Source organism: Terrapene carolina, unplaced genomic scaffold, assembly GCF_002925995.2.
Source record: "Terrapene carolina triunguis isolate 2854851 unplaced genomic scaffold, T_m_triunguis-2.0 Scaffold68, whole genome shotgun sequence".
NCBI lineage: Eukaryota > Metazoa > Chordata > Testudines > Emydidae > Terrapene > Terrapene triunguis.
In genome coordinates, this window is record NW_020664419.1 from 1,009,541 (window position 1) to 1,032,454 (window position 22,914).

At 44.8% G+C, this 22,914-nt stretch overlaps 2 protein-coding genes across 2 annotated transcripts in view; both read left to right on the plus strand.

Moving 5' to 3' along the window:
- The window catches only part of SSMEM1 (serine rich single-pass membrane protein 1), a 4,419-nt gene extending 3,717 nt beyond the window's left edge, over positions 1-702 (plus strand). Inside the window, 2 exon segments of the mRNA XM_026648926.1 lie at positions 228-407; positions 410-702. Of these exon segments, the coding sequence (XP_026504711.1) occupies positions 228-407; positions 410-702 (473 nt within the window).
- Positions 703-1,532: 830 nt separating this feature from the next.
- LOC112107023 (carboxypeptidase A2-like) lies at positions 1,533-21,291 on the plus strand. The gene is made up of 11 exons (XM_026648934.1): positions 1,533-1,597; positions 9,873-9,954; positions 11,633-11,767; positions 12,481-12,579; positions 14,015-14,116; positions 15,029-15,130; positions 16,702-16,812; positions 17,542-17,632; positions 18,786-18,985; positions 20,629-20,713; positions 21,107-21,291. The coding sequence occupies exons 1-11, from the start codon at positions 1,533-1,535 to the stop codon at positions 21,289-21,291; spliced, it is 1,257 nt and encodes a 418-aa protein (XP_026504719.1).
- Positions 21,292-22,914: the final 1,623 nt, after the last annotated feature.

The following is a 22,914-nucleotide window of genomic DNA, read 5'->3' on the forward strand; positions in this document are numbered from 1 at the left end:
ACTGGAATAAATTGCCTAGGGAGGTTGTGGAATCTCCATCTCTGGAGATATTTAAGAGTAGGTTAGATAAATGTCTATCAGGGATGGTCTAGACAGTCTTTGGTCCTGCCATGCGGGCAGGGGACTGGACTCGATGACCTCTCAAGGTCCCTTCCAGTCCTAGAATCTATGAATGAATCTATGAATCTATGGATTACAGTGCTGGTAAGCTATTTTTCTTCTGTTAGTTCCCAGGGACTCTGTCTGCATGCGTCACAGCAGCTTCAACGTCGGGGATTTCCCCAGCAAGTTCTTCAATGGGAAAAACAAAGAGCACACCTGCCAGTCCACTGATCCTGCCCTCTCTTCAGAGATGGCCGCCTCCTGGGCCTACTTAGAAAGAAGGGAAGCAAGGTTCGACTCAAAGCTCAGGATAGCGACTCCTCAGACATAAATAGCGAGAACTTGGATTCAGGGGCATCCTCGGGGAAGGAAAGTGAAACAGAATATATCCCCACCACAGCTCGCCTTAGGCAGAGAAAGATAGAACTACTGAAGCTAAGGAATACGGGGAGCCACTGGATCAGCGAACAACCCTGCCTTCACTGCAAAGCCAAGAGGACAAGAAAATGGCTGTCCCAGCATTTCTTTAATCCCATGCCGCCTCCTCGTGGGAAGAGCAGTTCATTAGAAGAGAATTCCTCCAGGGGTATCACCACGTGACTTGCCTTCATTTGAGCTATATTTGGGTTTTCGTTTGCTTGAAGCCACTGCACTAGGTAGACAGAACCTGTGTGAAAACACAGCGTGGGAGGGTTCAAGGAAATGACTCATTTCAATAAAACTTGGCTATAGACAATAAATATACCCAGCACAATGTGCTGGCTAATGTATGTATAAGAGTGTGCTTATTTAAAAATATAAATATCATTTCCTTGGCATGGCCTAGTGAAGACATCTCTTTCCACAGCAGATGTAACACAGGAGTTCCTCCATCTTAAGTATAGTGGGACAAATTCATTGAGGAACTAAGCTGAACTTCTGCTGAGTACCGGGGTGCAACAGGGCAAACTGGCAACAACCGTAGTTACAGGAACAGAGCCTCTGCAATACAGAAGTGAGCCATACTTGTGAAAGAGGGTAGGGCCAGGCTGGGCAGAGCATACGGCAGTGGAGCTCCTGTGCATTTCCAACAGGCATTAAGGCTGCCTCCAGCGCCACTGGGGGAAACACCATCTCCTTCTTGAGGGCTGAATCTCCTCTAGGGCACATAGAGCTTTGCGGGCAAAGCTTTGAACTTGGCACCTTCCTGTGCCAGCTTTGCTGAATTTGGCCCAGCCAGCTGCCAATTATCACAACATCAGAGTGCAAAGTACCCTTAGAGGAGAAATTACATCCTTATCTGCCCAACTACCTTGAGAGTTTTGACATATGTGGGAATTCAATCATATGGGATTCAGATACCACTTTAGTTGAAGAGGGGGGCCATGTCAGGCCCCATGTATAAATATGGCTAGATCATCGGTCTTCTGTTTCTGGCTAACCCTTCAAACATGAGGCTGATTTTGTTTCTCAGCGCCCTTGCTGGGGCTGCCTGGTGCCTAGAAACATTTGTTGGGTGAGTTACATTTTAATAGAAGATCTCTGATTCAAAGGCCATGTTATTCTAAAACCTTTTTATCTTTGAGTACCTTAGTTGAAAAGGTTTGGGGCACATACTTTGCTTTTCATTAGCTAATTAGTTTTCACAAAATATCACCTTGGCTTTTTCTGTGCATCTCAGATCTTTTATGGAGAGGGATCATGAAGCTGTTTTGACATCCAGTGATCCAGAGGAAGGACTAAAATCCGTATAATGCACTTAATTATACAGTACATCTAGAGCTGTAGAGGGCACAGCAGTTTGGTTCTCAGGGGTCTGAGGAAACAATTTCTTTAGATTGATGAGTTCACAAGAGAGTTGGGATCATGCTACAGAGTTTGGGGTGTGGATTGATCCAAATTTCCCCAATGTTTAGGTTTACCTGGGATTTTGCTTCATCTTATTATAGAGCTAGGGATCAGCCTCAAAAGTAGGATCTGGAAGTGGATCTGAATCTCACCACAAAGTTTGAGAATGTTTGGACCCATGAGTTTGGTTTGGCTCATTATAGAAATAGGGTCCCATAAGGAAAACTAGAATCAGGTTCCAGATCCAAACTTGCCCAGAGCACAGGAGTGCTGAGATTCAGGGTTCTGATTGAAGCCCATCTCTTGTTTACAGTCCCTTGAGGTTTGCTTTGAATTTTGAGGAAGCCCGAAAATGAAAAGTGAAACTAAGGGTATGTCTACACTACGAGAGTAGTTCGATTTTAGTTAAATCGAATATGTGCAATCGATATTAGAAAGTCGAACGTGTGTGTCTACACTAAGGACAGTAATTCGACTTTGTCAGTCCACACTACCAGGGAAAGCGTCGACATTGGAAGCAGTGCACTGTGGGCAGCTATCCCACAGTTCCCGCAGTCCCCGCTGCCCAGTGGAATTCTGGGTCGAGCCCCCAATGGCTTCTGGGTAAAAAATTGTGGCGAGGGTGCTTTTGGGTAACTGTCGTCATCCGTCAGTCACTACCGCCCTGCCTCCCTCCCTGAAAGCGCCGGCGGGAAATCAGTTCGCGCACTTTTTGATCAGTGACAGCGCGGACGCCACAGCACTGCGATCATGGATCCCGCTGCGACCATCGCTGCAGTTGTGGCCGTTCTCAACGCCTCGCACCTTATCATACACCTTTCCCAGAGGCAGATGCAGAGAAATCAGGCGAGGAGGCTACGGCAGCGGAGTGAGGGCCTGAAGTCGGAGAGTAGCACAGAGCTGTCAGAAACCACGACACCCAGCGCCGAGGACATCACGTTTGCAATGGGGCATGTGGATTTTGTTGAACGGCGATTCTGGGCCCGGGAAACAAGCACGGACTGGTGGGACCGCATAGTGCTTCAGGTCTGGGATGAATCCCAGTGGCTGCGAAACTTTCGCATGCGGAAGGGGACTTTCCTGGAACTTTGTGGGTTGCTGTCCCCTGCCCTGAAGCGCAAGGACACCCGCATGCGAGCAGCCCTGACTGTCCAGAAGCGAGTGGCCATAGCCCTCTGGAAGCTTGCAACGCCGGACAGCTACCGGTCAGTCGCGAACCACTTTGGCGTGGGCAAATCTACCGTGGGGGTTGTTGTCATGCAAGTAGCCAAGGCAATCGTCAAGGTACTGCTGTCAAAGGTAGTGACCCTGGGAAACGCGCAGGCCATCATAGATGGCTTCGCTGCGATGGGATTCCCAAACTGCGGTGGGGCTATAGATGGGACTCACATCCCTATCCTGGGACCGGGCCACCAGGCCAGCCAGTACATCAATAGAAAGGGGTACTTTTCAATGGTGCTGCAAGCACTGGTGGACCATCGGGGACGGTTTACAAACATCTACGTCGGATGGCCGGGCAAGGTTCATGACGCTCGCGTGTTCAGGAACTCTGGTCTGTTTAGACGGCTGCAGGAAGGTATTTACTTCCCGGACCACAAGATAACTGTTGGGGATGTGGAGATGCCTACAGTGATCCTCGGGGACCCAGCCTACCCGCTAATGCCCTGGCTCATGAAGCCCTATACTGGCGCCCTGGACACAGAAAAAGAACTGTTCAACTACCGGCTGAGCAAGTGCAGAATGGTAGTGGAGTGTGCTTTTGGCCGTCTCAAGGGGAGATGGAGAAGCTTACTCACTCGCTGTGATCTCAGCGAAACCAATATCCCCATCGTTATTGCAGCTTGCTGTGTGCTCCACAATCTGTGTGAGAGCAAGGGGGAGACCTTTATGGCGGGGTGGGAGGTTGAGGCAAATAGCCTGGCTGCTGATTACGCCCAGCCAGACAGCCGGGCGATTAGAAGAGCCCAGCGGGACGCGCTGTGCATCCGGGAGGCTTTGAAAGCCAGTTTCAAGGCTGAGCAGGGTACCCATTGACTTTTAAGTTTGTGGACACAGAAGCTGAACTTGCCCCCGTTTCTTTACCCAGTTGCCGTCGACTATCCTCTCCAATTACATACCCCCTTCACCCCCTTCCCAAAAAATAAAATCTGTTCTGTTTTGTTCATGGACACCGTTGTCTTTATTACTGTTTTCACGGGAATGTTTTAAACCTGGGACGCAGACTGTGGCGGGGAGCGGGTTTAGGGTTGTGATGCAAATGATGCTTCTAAACTCCAGGAATGACAGGCTCCGCGATGGTGGACTGGTTGTTTCAACGGAGCCTGCCAGCCCTCCTGGCCGGGACTGCGTGTATGTGTCGGCTATGTGACTGTCTTGCAGGGGGAGGAGGGTTACAGATCCCCTGCTGCGCGGCTCTGTGATCCAGGGTAAGGACCGCTGCATAAGATCTGTAACTGCCCTCCCCCGCCACCAAGTCACAGAGCAACACCACCGCCCCCACCACACAGAACATGAAAACCACCTCCCAGACTGACCAGGATAACTAGTCACTGCACTGTATATGTGCCCTGCTGCTGCACCTGCCCCCTGCTAAAGGTGACTGTCCTGTCCAATGACCAAGGCCCTTCCCCCCCCTCCAGACAGACTCCCCTCCAAAAGAAGAGGATGGAAACAGAAATGAACAGAAACGTATTCTTTATTAACAACCGCACATGGAACGGGGGGGTGAAACTTGGACGGGGTCTTGTGTGAGGCGGGTAGGAAAGGACTTTTCAAATTTTGGGGAATGAGAGCCTTCTAGTGGTAGAGCAGTCCGCAGGGGTGGAGTGAAATTTTTCCCGGCCCCTTCCACCCCTCCGTGTTTGGACTTTGGGTGAGGGGGGTATGGGACTTGGTGGCGGGGCAGGGCAGTTACAGAGAGACTGCAGCGGGGCTCTCTCCTCCTGCCTCCGGTCCTGCAGAACATCCACAAGGCGGCGGAGCGTGTCCGTTTGCTCCCTCATTAGTCCAAGCAGCGTTTGAGTAGCCTGCCTGTCCTCCTGTCGCCACCTCTCCTCCCGTTCAATGTTTGCCCGGTGCATTTGGGACAAGTTCTCCCTCCACTGTGTCTGCTGGGCTGCCTGTGCTCGGGAGCATTCCATTAGTTCAGCAAACATGTCTTCCCGTGTCCTCTTCTTCCTCCTCCTAATGTGCGCTAGCCTCTGGGCAGATGTGGCTGTGGGAATTGGAAAAAGGGAGTGAATTCCTGAGACAGAGCAATGTATCTGTGAACAGAGAACATAGTCTTTCTCTGTGAACAAGACCATGCAGAGCACCTATCACACGCGCACTGAGGACAAGGTCGAATTTTCGGCCCTCGCCTACAGTGCCTGCGGTCTTGCTGTGGCGAGCTGAGGAGCAGGGCAGGACACCGGACTTTGTCTAGATGGCAAACATGGTAAGCCGTAGACTTGTGGCCGCTTAAAACTTTAAGAGTGGCACTGGCCTCCTTTCACATAGAAAGCAATGCGAGTCTCTGCTGGCAGCAATCCTGCAAGCATGAACTCTGGCCCTGTCCCAGCCCCTCGCGGCTGTAAACCGCGTGGCTGTAAACCGGCGGTTGCAGTTCTGTAAAGGGACGGGCAAGCAGTCCCAATACTAACTTTCCCCTACCTAATTCACAGCAGGGAGTCATGCCTGACATCACCCTCCTGAAGGTCTCCGAGAGCCAGAAGGAGAAGATGCTCCGGGACAGCCTGCAGAAACCGGGGCCATTTGCTGCACTGCTGTGCAAGGCCATGATCCCGGAGTACCTGCTGGCGTTGTGGCAGGGAAACGTGTCCTACCACGGGGGGCCTAATAAGCTGTCCCTGCCCAGGAACCTGCTGATGAGGCTTGAAAAACACCTGCAGGAGGTGTATGAGGAGTTCTCCCCGGAGGATGTCGCCTCGATCCCCGGTTACATTGACCAGTTCTTGGCTTAGGTGCCCTTGGAGGGACAAATGACTGCAGGGTTTTGGGCACTATAATCATGAAGCGGACATTGTGAGATTTTTTTAAAATGGTTCGGACTATATATTGAGGCGCCCAAAGACGGAGTAATCATGATACACTTTGCACTGATTCCCCTTTTGTTTGACTTTCCTGTTTACATGTTTTTAAGCACTTTACCCACTGTTAATATTTTCAATCTTCCTGTTTTGTTGCAAATAAATGTTTACATGTTTTAAAGCACTTTAGCTACTGTTAATATTTTAAATATGCCAGTTATGTTGTAAATAAATGTTTGGATATTTAAAACACTTACTGCTTGATCCTTCCCCTGAATCTGTGTCTGGGGTAACGGCTGGGGAGGGTTGGTAGGGGATCTCTGTCAGGGTGATGAAGAGCTCCTGGCTGTCGGGCAAATCAGCGTTGTAAGCGCTGTCTACTGCCTCGTCCTCCTCATCTCCTTCCTCCTCTTCCCCGTCCGCTGAGGAACCGGCCGCGGACAATATCCCATCCTCAGAGTCCACGGTCAGGGGTGGGGTAGTGGTGGCGGCCGCACCTAGGATGGAATGCAGTGCCTCGTAGAAACGGGATGTGTGAGGCTGGGATCCGGAGCGTCCGTTTGCCTCTTTGGTCTTCTGGTAGCCTTGTCTCAGCTCCTTGATTTTCACGCGGCACTGCGTTGCATCCCGGCTGTAGCCTCTCTCTGCCATGGCTTTAGAGATCTTCTCATAGATCTTTGCATTCCGTCTTTTGGAGCGCAGCTCGGAAAGCACGGACTCATCTCCCCACACAGCGATGAGATCCAAGACTTCCCGATCCGTCCATGCTGGGGCCCTCTTTCTATTGGATTGCACGGCCATCTCTGCTGGAGAGCTCTGCATCGTTGCCACTGCTGCCACTGCTGCTGAGCTCGCCACGGTGTCCAAACAGAAACTGCGCTTCAAACTGCCCAGACAGGAAAAGGAATTCAAATTTTCCCGGGGTGTGGCTGGTCAGAGCATCCGAGCTCGGACTGCTGTCCAGAGCGTCAACAGAGTGGTGCACTGTGGGATAGCTCCCGGAGCTATTACCGTCGATTTCCATCCACACCTAGCCTAATTCGATATGGCCATTTCGAATTTAGCGCTACTCCTCTCGTTGTGGAGGATTACAGAAATCGATTTAAGGAGGGCTCTATGTCGAACTAAATGGCTTCGTGGTGTGGACGGGTGCAGGGTTAATTCGATATAACGGCGCTAAATTCGACATAAAAGCCTAGTGTAGACCAGGCCTTAGTTGAAACTGCCCAGTTTCACGCGGTTTTGATTCAGAACCATCATCTGGCCCCATGTTCACTAAAAAGTGGACCAAGAGTAGCTCCAAACGTTCATGAATCTCGCAAAATAGTCTGAGTTTAACCCCAATCCTGGGCAAGGGTTGTTCCTTCCAATCCCAAAGTTTTGCACAGCTGAGCTTCAACTGTGTTCCTCAAGCATGAAGATTGATAGCCTCTGTTAATTTTTATGCTAGGTAGTGTCCCTGCAGATTCTTTTCTCTCTCTCTCTTTTTTTTTTTTTTTTTTGGAGTATAAATGTCTGATCTCTTTCAGAACCTTACTAAGCAATTTGTATTATAATATCTTACAGCATGAGGTTACACAGGTTTATTCACACATTGCATTAAAATATGTGCTTTAAGCTTGTTGCCTTTTAATCTCATTAAGTGTATAAGAACTTGACTAAAATACAATACAAAATCTGATGGATGTCTGCTAGAATGCGGGAAATAGACACCAGATCCCAGTGAACAAACATCCATACATCAGAAAAGCCTGTTTAATTAACACATAATTTGCAATTTTCTTGACAGTCTAAGTAGAGTGGCCAAGGATTGCTAGAAGCCTGGATACTTCCCTCTCACAGTAAGGGTGGTTCAACCAGATTTAAAGTGAGGTATATTAGCAAGGGAAACTTGCGCTGCTGCTGTTTTCCCTGCTGTATCTGTTCTGTATAAGTTTCTACTGTATGACTGGAACTCAATGGACAATAGAAAAAAGTAAATATTAGCCAAGATAAGAGCACAACTCAGCTGGCAGGTTTGCACTATCAGAGATGCAGACCTCCCAGCAGTAACAGCAGAGCTACACGGGGACATGTACTGGGCTCTATGATTATTATTATGATTTAATATTTATATTACAGTAGCTTGTAGTGGCTCCAGTCAGAGCCCCATTGTTCTAGGTGTTATAAAACACATTCAAAGATACAGTCCCTGCCCCAGAAAAGCTTACAATTTAAGAAGACAGATTACATACAAAGAGGAAAAGGGGGAGAAAGAAAGATCAAATAAAATAAATGCAAAATGACTCTCTTTTGGTCCATCCTGGAACCTTGTCAGCACTGAGTTTTCATGAGATTATTGGCCTTTGGGACGCCTGTCTTTTGAAGTTGGAGACAATAATGGAGAACTGCATTATATATAACATCAAACTGTAGAGCTCATTTAATAGATTCATAGCTTCCAAGGCCCGAAGGAACCACTCTGATAATCTAGTCTCTCCTCCTGGATAACACGAGCCATTGGACTTCCCTGAATTAATTCATGCTTCAAGTCCCATAGCTGTGATTGAAGTACAGCATATATTTGAGAAAAAGGTCCAGTCTTGATTTCAAAATGTCCATTGATGGAGAATCTACCACAACCCTTAGTAAATTGCTCCAATGGTTGATTACTCTCACTGTTAAACAATTACACCTTGTTTCTAGTCTGAATTTGTCTAGCTTCAACTTCCAGCCATCCAATCTTGTTATTCCTTTGTATACTAGATTGACGAGCCCTCTGTTATCATATGTCTCTTCTCCACGTCGGTACTTATAAACTGTGATCAGTTCACCCTTTAATCTTTTATTTGATAAGCTAAATATACACCTCTACCCCAATATAACGCGACCCGATATAACACGAATTCAGATATAACGCGGTAAAGCAGTGCTCTGGGTGAGAGGGGTGGGGGGGGCTGCACACTCCGGCGGATCAAAGCAAGTTCGATACAATGCAGTTTCACCTATAACGCGGTAAGATTTTTTGGCTCCCGAGGACAGCGTTATATTGGGGTAGAGGTGTATTGAGCTCCTTGAGTTTCTCACTATAAGGTATGTTTTCCAACTCCTTAATCATTCTCATGACTCATCTCTGAAGCCTCTCCAATTTTTCAAACTCCTTGAATTGTGAACACCAGAATTGGACATAGTATCCAGTAGCAGTCGCTCCAGTGCCAAATAATACAGAGGTAATATAACCTCCCTATTCCCACTCAATAGTTCCCTGTTTATATATTCAAGAATCACAGCCCTTTTAGCATCATGCTGGGAGCTCATGTTTAGCTGATCATGGCCCCCAAATCTGTTATAAAGTCACGACGTCCCAGGATAGAGTCCCACATCCTGTAAGTATGGCCTGCATTCTTTGTTCCTAGTCATATGACCTACAATTGACCATAACACAACATATATTGTTTGATTGCCCTCAGCTCACCAGGCATTCCGGATTGCTTTGTTTCAGTGGCCTGGTCTCTTCAAACCTTACCACTACCCACATCTTTGTGGCATCTGCAAACTTTATCAGTAATGAATATTTTCTTCCAGGTCATTGATAAAATTATTCAATACCATAGGGCCAAGAACTGATCCCTGCTGGACCCCACTAAAAAATCAGTGTTGATTTCCCGTTTACAGTTACAATTTAAAACCTATTAGCTAGCCAGTTTTTAATCCATTTAATATGTGCCATGGTGATTTTGTATCATGCTAGTTTTTTAATCAAAATATCATGCAGTGCCAAGTCAAATGCCTTACAGAAATCTAAGTATATAACATCAACACAATATTACCATTATCAGCCACATTTGTAATCTCATCAAAAAATAACAGCAAGTTAATTTGACAAAATCTATTTTCCACAAACCCATTTGGTAAGATTTATTTCATTTTTTGTAGCGACCAGGTTCTTCGGGTGAAGGCAAACAGTGAAGAAGAGATTAACAAACTACAGCTGTTAGAAACACTGGAGCATCTTCAGGTGTGTCATTACACTTTCTACAGGCATTTGTTAATCTTTCCGATTGTGAGTTCTTCAGGGCAGGGATTGTGCCTAACTTTTTTTGTTTGGAAATTGTTTTCACAATGTGGGAACTGCCATAAATAAATAATAATAATAATAGTATAGAATAATAAAAATGTCGGGCTGGAGGGGACCTTGGGGGGTCTAGTCCAGACCTCTGCACTGAGGCAGGACCAACATCCCTGACAAGTGTTTGTCTAACTTATTCTTTAAAACTTCCAATGATCGGGATTCCACAACCGTCCTTAGTCCAGTGTTAACTACTCTTATAGTTAGAAAGTTTTTCCTAATATCTAACCTAAATCTCCATTCCTGCAGATTAATCTGATTACTTCCTGTCCTACCTTCAGTGGACATGGAGAACAATTAATCACCGTCCTCTTTACAACAGGTCTTAACATATTTAAAGACTGTTATCAGGTCCCCCCTTGGTCTTCTTTTCTCAAGTCTAAATAAAAGCCCAGGTTTTTTTTTACCTTTCCTCATAGGCGAGGTTTTATCGTTTTTTGTCACTCCCCTCTGGACTCTCTCTAATTTGTCCACATCTTTCTTAAAGCGTGGGGCCCAAAACTGAATATAGTACTCTAGCTGAGACCTCACCAGTGCCAAGCAGAGTGGAACAATTGCCTCCCATTGTTACATATGATACTTCTGTTAATTTACCCCAGCATGATATTTAGTCTTTTTCACAACGGTGTCACACTGTTGGTTCATGCTCAATATAAGAGGCATGATCTAGTAGTCTTAGCCCCATCCTGGAAACAGGAACTCCTGAGTTCTAATCCTGTGTCTGATTGTGCCTGACCTAAAGCAAGTCACTTTAAACTAGGGTGACCAGATGTCCCGATTTTATAGGGACAGTCCCGATATTTGAGGCTTTTTCTTATATAGGTGCCTATTACCCCCCATCCCCTATCCCGATTTTTCACACTTGCTATCTGATCACCCTACTTTAAACCTCTGCGTTTCAGTTTCCTCCTTTTAAAACAGGGATGATAATATTTATATACTGGTCTTCTACTGGCATTATGATAATTAATTAATGTATGTATTGTGTTATGAGGAAGATAAGCATGATGTAAAACACTAGGCATTATAGATTTTATCACCATTGATGAGAACTTCTCTTAAAATTAATCTATTTTATTTATTTGTATTATATACATGCAAGATAAAATATGCAACACTATAAAAGAAGCAAAAGCAACATACATAGTATCATATAATCATCTATATATGGAGCATTTCTTGAAACTATAGCTGGTGAGGGGAAAATACAAGACAGTCGTAATTGATATGGTACTAAATCTCCTGTCACTTATGCTGCTGAAGTGCTGTTGAAGTCAATGAAAATGCCAGCTTTTGTCTTTCCAAGGACCTCTGTTACCCTATTTGTGAAGTGAGGACAGTAATACTTATATGTTGCAAGGGTGTTGTGAAGCCCAGTGATGATTGTTTATATAGTGATTTGAGAGTCTCAGATAATAGAATATGCTAAAGTGTGAAGTGGTGCAAAACCAAAGGCGTTATCCCAACTTGGGGGAGTTAGAGATTTTCAGGGCTTCTTGAGAGATGTTCCCCGAAGTCCATTTTTCTGAAATGATTCCCTGATCTGTATTGTTTGTCTTCTCTTCAGCTTGATTTCTGGCTACACCCCTCAAACCCAGCACTTCCTGTGGATATTCGAGTCCCCTTTCCCAGTCTCCAAGCAGTCAAAGTCTTCCTGGAGTCCCACCACATGGAGTATTCTATCCTGCTTGAAGACCTGCAGGTAGACAAAAGTACTTCACTGATGCGTGATTTATCTCCCTGATCCCTGCACTTATCCTCATTGATGTTATTTATAATAGAAGCAATACACAGCACTAAAGATTCCTACCTCTCATAAGCCTACCTGTACCAATGCAGGTTTCCCTAAATCTTGTGAAAGCCAACTACAGCGCTCACAACAGGTACCAGATCAGTGATGCAGGCTCTGTTTTAAGTTCTTCCTTCCACATGGATAGGCTTCCTTTTACTATTCTTTGTAGACCCTGTATTTAGCTATTAAGAGTCTGACTACATTTTTCAAGAACGACGTTGGCTCCCCTCAAGTTACTAGAACCCTACATCACAGTGTGAGAAAAGCATCTCTGTTGGGCGTTGAACTGCGGGACTCTTGACAAGCAGTATTTCCAACAGACCAGCTAAATCACTGTTAACTCTTTGCAGTAGCAACCTTGTTCCTTTTTCAGGAATTCTGACACTATCCCCATTCAGCTTAATGAAACTTCATGTTGACCATTTAAATGCGAACAGTGTTACCTATTTCACTGCCGATGAGTTTAGTGGAAACATCCAGCTGTTCTGCAGTTGTGTCTGGAGTCTGACACCGGGGACACAGCGAGTGTGGAGTGCTGCCACTTCATTTCCCAATTCTGACACTTGATTAAAATCCTACCGAAGAAGTTGGCCTTCCTCACAGATTTGAATTGCTTGGTTTAGGTCATAGTAGAGGAAGAAAAGCAAGAGATGGTCAACAATCAACGAAGGGAACGTGGCACCAGTAATTTCAACTATGGAGCTTATCACCCCTTAGAATCTGTAAGTATTTCAAGTTCAGCTCTTTGGGAGAGAGATTATTTAATTCTGTCCTGATTTTGCATGTTACCTCCACTCAAACATTCTTTGTAAGTATGTTGAATTCCTTCTTGGCTTCCTTTCTGCATTCTCCACAGCAGTTTTAATATCTCATACCATTACAAGTAGGTCAGTTGTGTTTTATAATGAGTTTATTTAGGACTCATCGCATTGAAGGATTACTCTCAGCTGCTAAAAGGTAGGAATATTACAAGCAGGTGCTCAAACCTCTCCACACAGCTCTGCCAATACTTCGCATTTCGTTACCCCTGTTATTCCAGTCCAGGGCGCACACATAGCTCTATCAATGCACTTTAATCCAGGCCTGCAACAGCTCCATTCCAGCGCTGGGCTTCCACATTGTTGGGCTGGATCTAGTTGTATGCATGGTCTGTTTTGCTGCTACAGGAACCAGGGTACCAGACTAGATGGAGCAATGTCTTGCAGGTCCTATTTTGCTGCATTATGTGGCCTCCTCTGTCTTGATGTACAGCTATTGAATGTCACACTTATTTTAGACAATAAAAATGCTAGGTGTACGGTCTCATCAAATTAAAATGTGTCTGATTTGGATCTCACGCTGTTTTGTTTTTTTTACCAGTGTAATTCTATTGACTTCTGTGGAGTAACTGCAGATTTACCTTGGGATGAGTGAGAACAGAGATAGGCCCACTAAGTGCACCAGAAAAGTGATTTTATACAACTTTCTTCCATGTGACGTTGGTTGTGACTGGCAGTGTGTGAGTTCAGTGTCAGAGATGACAGACCATCTTCCACGTTGCTCTAATGATCAGTCTGGAGATAGAGTGTTAGCCCTATTGGGGCTAACTCTATCTCCAGACTGATCATTAGAGCAACATGGAAGATGGTCTGTCATCTCTGACACTGAGGGCTCAGGTCCCTGCTTTGGGAGAATGGCATCAAACAATACCCTACAGTGAACCCCCTTTTCTGGCCTACACACAGAGCAATGCTGGGGGGCTTTAGAGGAAGCCAATTCTAGCCCTTCTCAGCTAAGAAAGGTCTGCTGTGATGCAGAGCTTTTGAGGGCAAAAATTGGGAAGTAAGGGGGTGAAGAATGAGGGAATCCCCTTCTCAGAAATATGCGGTCCAAATTGCTTTTGTGTAGGATCTTTTTTATAAACTGCACCCCAAAATGCTTTGCAGAATTAGATAATTCCACATCAGAGATAGATAATAGCTGAAGGAGGGAAAAATGAAGCTATACAGGCAAGAGAGAAGAGAGGTGTTTTGTGACAGTGGAAAGTAAATGGAAAGTAAAGTGGAGAAATACAGGCAGGCAGCAAGCACTACAGAGGAGAAAGCTCTCGCATCAACACAAGGATTAGCATTACAATATTTGATAGCATATAAACTCTGTCATTATTTTAAATTTTAGATTTACGCAGCATTGGATGACCTTGCAGCTGAGTACCCCAGCCTTGTGAGCAAACAGAAGATTGGAGAGTCTTATGAAAAGCGGCCCATGTACATTCTCAAGGTATTGTTCCTGTGCATGTAACAACAACTTTACATTTCTCTAGCACCTGTCTGTCCAAAACATCCCAGAGCATCTAGAGAGAGAAATCACTCCCCCTACCACTACACTGCCGCCACTGCCGGTCGTTAATGGGACAGCTGTTCAGCAGAACTGAGCAACCCTTTTCAAAAATAACTTTGCCAAGGTGATACTGCAGAAGGCGGCTTTATGGAATTAATCACATTTGAATTTGGCCAGGACCTTGGGCCAACACCCTGACTCTTGCAAAAAAGTATTATGGGATCTTTAATCACTGCAAATAATGAGAACCTTGTGTTTATGCCTCAGGGACTTCAGTACCTTTGAAAAACTGGAGCCTTGGTTTGCAAAAATAGAAAAAAACCTGACTCATTCCAGATATTGGCTTTGTTCAATTTATGTTGGTCCAAATGGGAAAGCCACTGTCATGGGTGAGACTGAGTCACTTACTTAGCTCTTAGGTGGCACTGTGCCAAAGATGCTCATTTAGAATAATGATACATACCCTTAATTTTTGGAGGATCCTGGCTGACTTAACAACAGATATGAATAATGGGCGCATTTGGGGCTGGTGACGATATTATGTGTATACACAGCGGCTTCCTCATCAGAAACAGAGGAGGACAGGGAGCAGATGCTGTAGCAAAAACTGCAAATGACAATGTTAAGTCAATGAACTGGTAAATCTGGCAAGATTACCAGCAGCATTAAGGCAAATATCCCATCACGGGGTCTGATTCTCCACTCCATTACACCAGTTTTATGCCACACAACTCCATTCAGACCCATTGCTTTCCCATCATTTCCAATATTTCAGATGGAAAAAAGAGTGGGATAGGAAGTGAGAGGACTCGCGCTAGTGAGTGTTTTTAAAGTTTATGTTTCATTTTGTAGTTCAGCACTGGAGGAACCAACCGTCCTGCCATTTGGCTCGATGCCGGTATCCACTCCCGAGAATGGGTCACCCAGGCAACTGCACTGTGGACAGCTAAAAAGGTCAGTGGATTGACTTTCTTTTCTCCTGGGATGGCTACTGACTATTACTGATTGATAAAATATTTAAAAGAATACATTGCCTATATACAGCACCTTTCATGAAAAGATACCAGAATGGTCTACTCTATATACTTTACCAACCAAGGTTTATAGGGATTGCTTCACCCACCCATGAAATACACCCACTTCTGGGGTGGAACGTGGCAGCTGTTTAACACTGCACTGAAATTTAAAACAGGTAGTGAAAAATGCTGTATTCAATTGAAACTGTACGGGGAATTTTAGGTCAGAAAAATGCAATTTGGTCAGGACATCAAATTTAATAGCCCTACTCTTGTGAAAAGTCACATGGGATCTTTAACAGCAAATGTCAGTAATTCAGTTTGATGTCTCATCTGCACTTCCAGCAACACACTGACTCCTATCTAGGGTGACCAGACAGCACATGTGAAAAATAGGGACGGGGGTAGGGGGTAATAGGAGCCTATATAAGAAAAAGAACCAAAAATCGGGACTGTCCCTATAAAATCCGGACATCTGGTCACCCTACTCCTATCACTACATTGAGACATTAATTCATTATTGCCTCTGAGAGAAAAAACAACACCTACTGTGAGAAAACAGCTTATTCATAAATCTGCAGTATATATTACACAGATCAAGGGCTTGATTCTCCATTCTGACTTCTCAGTGTGTTACAGCCATTTTGCACTCATTTTGCACAGGAATAAATGATTACGTGGCATGCAAGGCAGAAGAGAATCAGGCCCTAGATGTTCTTTTGTAGATAAATTTTTATTTCCTTTCTACTTTGAGCTTACTGTAACCCAGCCAGAATTAGGTACAGTATTAGCATTGCAAGTATTCTATAATGATCTAACATAACCCAGAATCAATTATATTGATTTTTACGCAGTTAAAATTGTCTGTAGCACTTTTTATCTAAAGATCTCAGATGGCTTTACAGCAATTTATTTTAGTCTCATAGCTCTTCTTTGCGGTAGGTCAGTCTTACTAGCCTCATAACTAATGGGAAACTGAGGCACAGGGAGGTTAAATGACTTGCCCAAGGTCTCACAGTGAATCACTGACAGAGCTGAGAATAGTATCCAGGAGGCATGACTCCCAATGCTGTGCTTTCACCACTACCGTACATCTGTACAATTACATATTGTTTAGCGACAGTCACACCGATATGATAGATGACGTACCAACAAGACAGTAACTTTTAAAGTGTCTCTTATCTGTCATCAAGTTTCAAGGCTCACATTCCACTGCAATGAATAAGGGTGGTTCACACCCCTCAGAGCTATTGTTTCAGTCTGCGGTCTCAGAGAGAAAGAGTCACACTGGGAAGGTTATCTTTGCCAACAAAAGGGCCAAAAAATTAAATTATTTTAAAATGAGAGCATAAATTCTGCTGACAATGACTAAGCCACCAGAGAACTGCAGCTGTATTGTACACCCCAACCCTGCTTACCCCAACCCCAGTACATAACTATTACAGTATGAGCATTTGGGGAAGAAGCGACTCTGATAAGCATGTTGGAATGTATTTTATCTCTGCTTAGATTGCGTCTGAGTATGGGAACAATCCATCTGTCACCTCCCTGTTAAACAGAATGGACATTTTCCTGCTGGTTGTCACAAACCCTGATGGATATGCATTCACTCATACCAATGTGAGTAACCACCGTGTGATTACATCCCCATTTCCAAACCGAACCAAGCACTTCTGGAAGCTGGGCAGTGATCTGCCATGCCATCAAAAAATGGAAAGTTTTGTTTTAGAAAAACACGTCGAGCAGATACATATTTAGCCTTGTAAAGGTAGATCACAATAGGGTAGGGTCACCACAGAAACCTACTGAGCCATCTAATCCATCATTGTTCCCTCCTGGATATTCACCAGTGCTTCCACTGCTTCCCTTGGTCCACCCCCCTAGCCAGTCTAGCAGAAGTCACATTAGGATTCTCTCTTGCACTGATAGATTCATAGAATCATAGAATATCAGGGTTGGAAGGGACCTCAGGAGGTCATCTAGTCCAACCCCCTGCTCAAAGCAGGACCAATCCCCAACTAAATCATCCCAGCCAGGGCTTTGTCAAGCCTGACCTTAAAAACCTCTATGGATGGAGAGTCCACCACCTCCCTAGGTAACCCATTCCAGTGCTTCACCACCCTCCTAGTGAAATAGTGTTTCCTAATATCCAACCTAGACCTCCCCCACTGCAACTTGAGACCATTGCTCCTTGTTCATAGATTCATAGATTCCAAGGTCAGAAGGGACAATTGTGATAATCTAGTCTTAGCTTCACTTATAGATGAATGGTTGCTATTTCTGACTGGAATCTTTAATGAAATCACCAAGCTTTGCTCCTTTTGAATCTATTATGTTTCTTTATTTCAGAATCGTATGTGGCGGAAGACACGTTCTAAGAATTCTGGGAGCCTGTGCATTGGAGTTGATCCAAATAGGAACTGGGATGCAGGCTTTGGAGGTAGAAGAAGCATTTTCATCTACAGTTGTCACTACCGAAGCTGTTTCCCTTCCATGGACCTAGTCACAGGGGAACAATCTAGGACTTTTTTAAAAGTGACATGCAAAATATAGGCATCTGTAGCATTATAGGGCTGAATGCCCAGAGTACGTCAGGCTAAACAGGGCATCTAACACATTTACTAGTTCAAAGGAGTTTTTGCTTAGGTTTCAATATGGTCTAGTTCTGCTTGGATCAATGTTTCCTTCATCAATGTGACATCCCTCCCAGCATGCACTCTGCTGAGGATGTCACATCAATCACTGACTCCCTCTACTATTGGCCTCTAGACAGTTAGGTAAATGCATTACACCTCTACCCCGATATAATGCTGTCCTCAGGAATCTTACCGCGTTATAGGTGAAACCGCGTTATATCGAACTTGCTTTGATCCGCCGGAGTGCACAGCCTTTCTCCCCCCTCTCCCCCCCGGAGCACTGCTTTACCGCGTTATATCCGAATTCGTGTTATATCGGGTCGTGTTATATCGGGGTAGAGGTGTATTTACCTGGAGGCCTGGAAGGATTCTATTTGGTTTTTTTTATATATAAAATAAGATGGATAAGATCAACTATTTTCAATTTCCCCCCTGTTATTATTGGCTTATATTTCTGCATCAGCTTGGAAGAAAAAAGTCTATCAGCTCACATGTTGTATACTCAAAAGTTAATGGATCAGATTCTGATCTCTATTATACTAGTGTAAAACCAAAGTAACTCTACTGAAGCCAGTGGAAGTACTCCAGGTTTACAATGGTGTTATGGAGATCAGAATCTGGCCCAATGGATGTAGAAGCCAACATCATGAGAGATTCAGAAATAAAATGGTAAAAGCTGATAGTAATCATATTTCATAAGAGTAATTTCTTGATGGATTGCCAGGGAGCAAAAGAAGGCATGAGTTATCTATCGATCGTAACAATGTGTCTTTTTCTAATTTTCACTCTCTCAAAATACTTTTCTATCATCTATCAGGCCTTGTCCCTGAGAAAAGATCTGTTGCTAGAGTTTTCATTGTACAGTATTAGGCAACTTCATCTTTGTGTCAATCTGCATTGAATTCCCTTGAGTTACAGTTTTACAGATTTACCTTTGATCCTCACTTGCACCAACAGGCCCTGGAGCCAGTACCAACCCCTGCTCTGAGTCTTACCGTGGACCCAGCGCCAACTCGGAAGTGGAAGTAAAAAATGTTGTAAACTTTATCAAGAGCCATGGGAACATCAAGGCCTTCCTTACCCTTCACAGCTACTCTCAGCTTCTGTTGTTCCCCTTTGGGTATAAGTGCAGCAACCCTGCTGACTACAAAGAGCTGGTGAGATACAGCAGCTTCTTGACCCTAAGCCTTTCTCTGTCCTGACTGAGTTGTCTAGGGTGACCAGACAGCAAATGTGAAAAATCGGGATGGGGGTGGGGGGGTAATAGGAGCCTATATAAGAAAAAGACCCAGAAATCAGGACTGTCCCTGTAAAATTGGGACATCTGGTCACCCTAGAGTTGCCTTTCATATTTTGAGTGTTAGCCAAGTATTAAAATGACATTTTTAAGACAATAATCATGGGCTAAATTCTCCCCTCACATGGACCAGAGCAACTCCATTAAAATCAATGTGGCTCCTCAAGTGTGAGTGAAATAAGAATCTGGCCCCATACACTATCTTTAAAATCTGATCCTTCCCTCCTTCCTTGTTTTGCTTATGGTTGTGACTTTGAGCATGTCTCTAACATACACATTCTTCAGGTGGTCTTTCTTGCTTACACCACTCGTCCATCTCAACATTCGTATTTCTGTGGAACCGATCATTTGCTCATGTTTCTTCTTTGTTGCTCAACACTCAGTGCCATAAGTTAAAACTGGACGGACTACCTCTTTTTTTTATAGACTTTGCTTCTTAATCTTACTGGTATCTTCCTGTCACATACTACACCACTTATCTCTCTCCATTTGATCCTAGCTCTAATTTCATCCTCCATTTCCCCATTTTCCTGGATTCTGGAACCCAGATACTTGAAACTTTGCATTTTTGGTATTGTCTGACCATCTAGTTTCAAGGATAATTCTTCAGTGTTCACCTGGTTGAAATCACATACCATATACTCTGGTTTTCCTCTGCTTGTTTTGAGCCCATGTCTTGCTGTGCGGGAGCGCAGGCTCAGATGGTTTGGTCATGTAAAGCACAGTCCTGACAGCAATCTGGGTAAGAGAGTCCCAACAGACCAAGACTGAAGGAAAAAGACAGAGAGGCCGACCCAAGAAGTGGTGGGATGTTATAAAGGAAGATTTGTTAGCAGGTGGTGTGACAAAGGATAAGACATTGAACAGATCACTTTGGAGGGAGAGGACTCAGAGTGAACTCCATTTGATGGGATTAATGCAAGGAAGAAGAAGACAATATCTTTAAAATAGAAATCCCTACTTGTGTGAACAGGTGGCGTCTCACCACCCTGTTCCCAACACAGGACACTCACACACATTGGGTCTAGTCCCAACTTCCTGGTTCTCTTTAAGTATGAGAGCATCCACAGTTACATTAGATAGGATAAAATAATAACAATATTAATATTTTTAAGAACTACACACCGCGTATGCGTCAAACCATGCGCCAACCACTAACTCATGGGAATTTGGAAGAAACTTTCCCAGTGGGGAGATTATACTATAATTATCCACGGGGCTTTCTTGCACTTTCCTCTAAAGCACATAGTACGGGCCACTACCAGCCAGGATACCTCCCAAAATATTGTAAACATGGTGGATGCTGTAGCTAGTGTCCCGCTATACAGCAATTCAGACATTAATAGATTCAGTACAACTAATTTTTGGTGGGTGAGGGCCAGCTCTAAACCAATTTGGATATTTTCTTAAATGAGGCTTGGGGTAGAAACTCTCCCCTGTTTTAGTTTGAAGCTTTAATCTTCCTAATCTGACTTCTTCCTGACTCTTCCGTGATCCCTCTAGGACGCCGTGGGGAAAGCAGCTGCCAGTGCTCTGGCTTCACTGTATGGCACGACATATAAAGTTGGGACCATTTGCTCAACTATCTGTAAGTATTGAGCAGTTCTGCGTTTGATGGGCTGTAGTGGGGGGAAGGGTCCACTCTTCCCTCCTCAAGGTGGGGACTTCATCCCACTAGAAGGTCCATCCTTGTAATGATGGGTCAATGGGATCCCTCACTAATTGCCAACTGATCCCCCACGGGCTGACCTAATGTCTGACCCACACCAATGTTACCTTTATAGGGCCCACTCCTAGAAATTCAGTGCAGTCTGAGTAGTGCACACCCAGCCCTAGTAAGCCCCTTTACTTCTTCATAGAGGACCCAATCCTGAAAGGTACCAAGCATGCTCATCTCCAGTGGACTCCATCTACTAGCCAGCACTGGTGCACCTGGACACAAACCAGCTCACCGAGTGTGGTTTCTCTCTCTCTCTTTCAGACCAAGCCAGTGGAGGCAGCATTGACTGGTCCTATGATTATGGCATCAAATACTCCTTCGCCTTTGAGTTGCGAGACACAGGTCGCTACGGCTTCCTTCTGCCAGCCACTCAAATCATCCCTACTGCAGAAGAGACCTGGATAGGTCTGCTGAAGATCATGGAGCATGTGCGAGACAATCAGTAATAGAAGTGGGGAGGCAAATCAACAGTATAAAAAGGATGAAGCCAACTGTCATTTAGAAAACAAACCCCAAATCTGATTCCTTTGTACTAATGTAGTAGCATATTCAGCTGATGAAAAGCCCTGTGTACGTTCAAACTACTGCGAGATGCATCTGTCTGTAAAGATTCCTTGCTGCACATCTCTTGTCCCCGCCTTTGCTTTTCCATCTATGGAATTCTTACACAGTGTCAAAATGTTAGGACCAGGCCAATATTCTGTAACAGACCCTTTTGTGGTTCTTCAGAAAGAAACACAGGTAGCAGCCTGTGATTAAAGCAAGAGTAGACTCGTAGACTTCAAGGTCAGAAGGCACCATCAGGATCATCTCGTCTGACCTCCTGCACATCACAGGCCACAGAACCTCACCCACCCACTCCTGTAACAGACCCCGAACCTCTGGCTGAGTTACTGAAGTCCTCAAATCATGGTTTAAAGGCTTCAAGTTACAGAGAATCCACCATTTACACTAGTTTAAATCTGCAAGTGACCCAGGCCTCATGCTGCAGAGGAAGGCGACACCTCCCCCATGGTTCCATCAGAATAGGGTGAAAAATTTGACTGCCATTATTATTGGTAATTGTGCCCAGTCAGGCAAAAATACAGGCCATTTACCAGCTAGGTGAAGAGGCCGGTGGGGAGACCTGCACTGGGGTGGAGACAGGAATGTGGTGGGACAGTGACAATGTGGCGGGAGGAGGCTGCTTGTGGGTTCAGAGAATATGGGAATTATTTGCCTTGGAGAGGAGGAAATATACGTCCTATGGGCTGTGCGTGTGGCACAGCATCCTGGTCCGGGTTCCAGCAAATCTGTCTCTGTGTGAAACAACTTCAATCTAAGCCTCTATCAGTTACTCCCAGGATCTGAATTTTTAGCTCATGTCTCCCAATTGCTAAATCCCCAGCACCAGTATTAAACTGCCTTCCTATCCATGTTGACAATCCGGTTTGTACTTTTCACCTGACCTTTCTTAAGTTTCCTCAAAGTTTCTTCTTTTGCAATGAAAATAAAACTAACTTCCTTCACCTGCGTTCAGAACTGCGATTCTGCAGACCTGGCACCATCTCTCCTGCTGATATCCCGTCTATGGGACAGCAACGAGCACTGCGGCTAGTATCCCAGACAGGTCTAACAAGGGCCTTATATTTGAACTGAATGACAGCAGTAATTAGCACTTATTCTTTGTAACCAGCTAATCAATCCACACAACACCCTTGTTACACTTGGGAAACTGAGGCTTGGAAAGGTTAAGGGCCACATTTTCAAAAGCAGCAAAGGGTCCTGTGGCACTTTATACTTTTCAAAAGTATCTTCTACCTTTGGGGTCCCAGTTATAAACACTGCCTGATTTTCAGTGCTGATACGCACTTACAATTGACGTCAACTTATCCAGGGGCCTACATTTAGATTTAGGGGCCTAACTTTAGGCACCCAGGTTTGAAAATGTGGTCTGGGTAATATCACTTATCCATCACCGAAATGCAGCTGCATCTGAGGTGGAGCGTGATGGACATTCTTACAGTCTGGCAGTGTATGGGGCCATACAAAGACACAAGGGTCTGGGGAAGAATTCCCTAGACACAGGA

Coding starts and splice junctions, on each gene's coding strand:
- LOC112107023 (XM_026648934.1), top strand. CDS start 1,533: ATGAGGCTGATTTTGTTTCTCAGCGCCCTTGCTGGGGCTGCCTGGTGC. Junction 1,598..9,872: donor TGCCTAGAAACATTTGTTGG/GTGAGTTACATT, acceptor CATTTTTTGTAG/CGACCAGGTTCTTCGGGTGA. Junction 11,768..12,480: donor TCCTGCTTGAAGACCTGCAG/GTAGACAAAAGT, acceptor TGCTTGGTTTAG/GTCATAGTAGAGGAAGAAAA.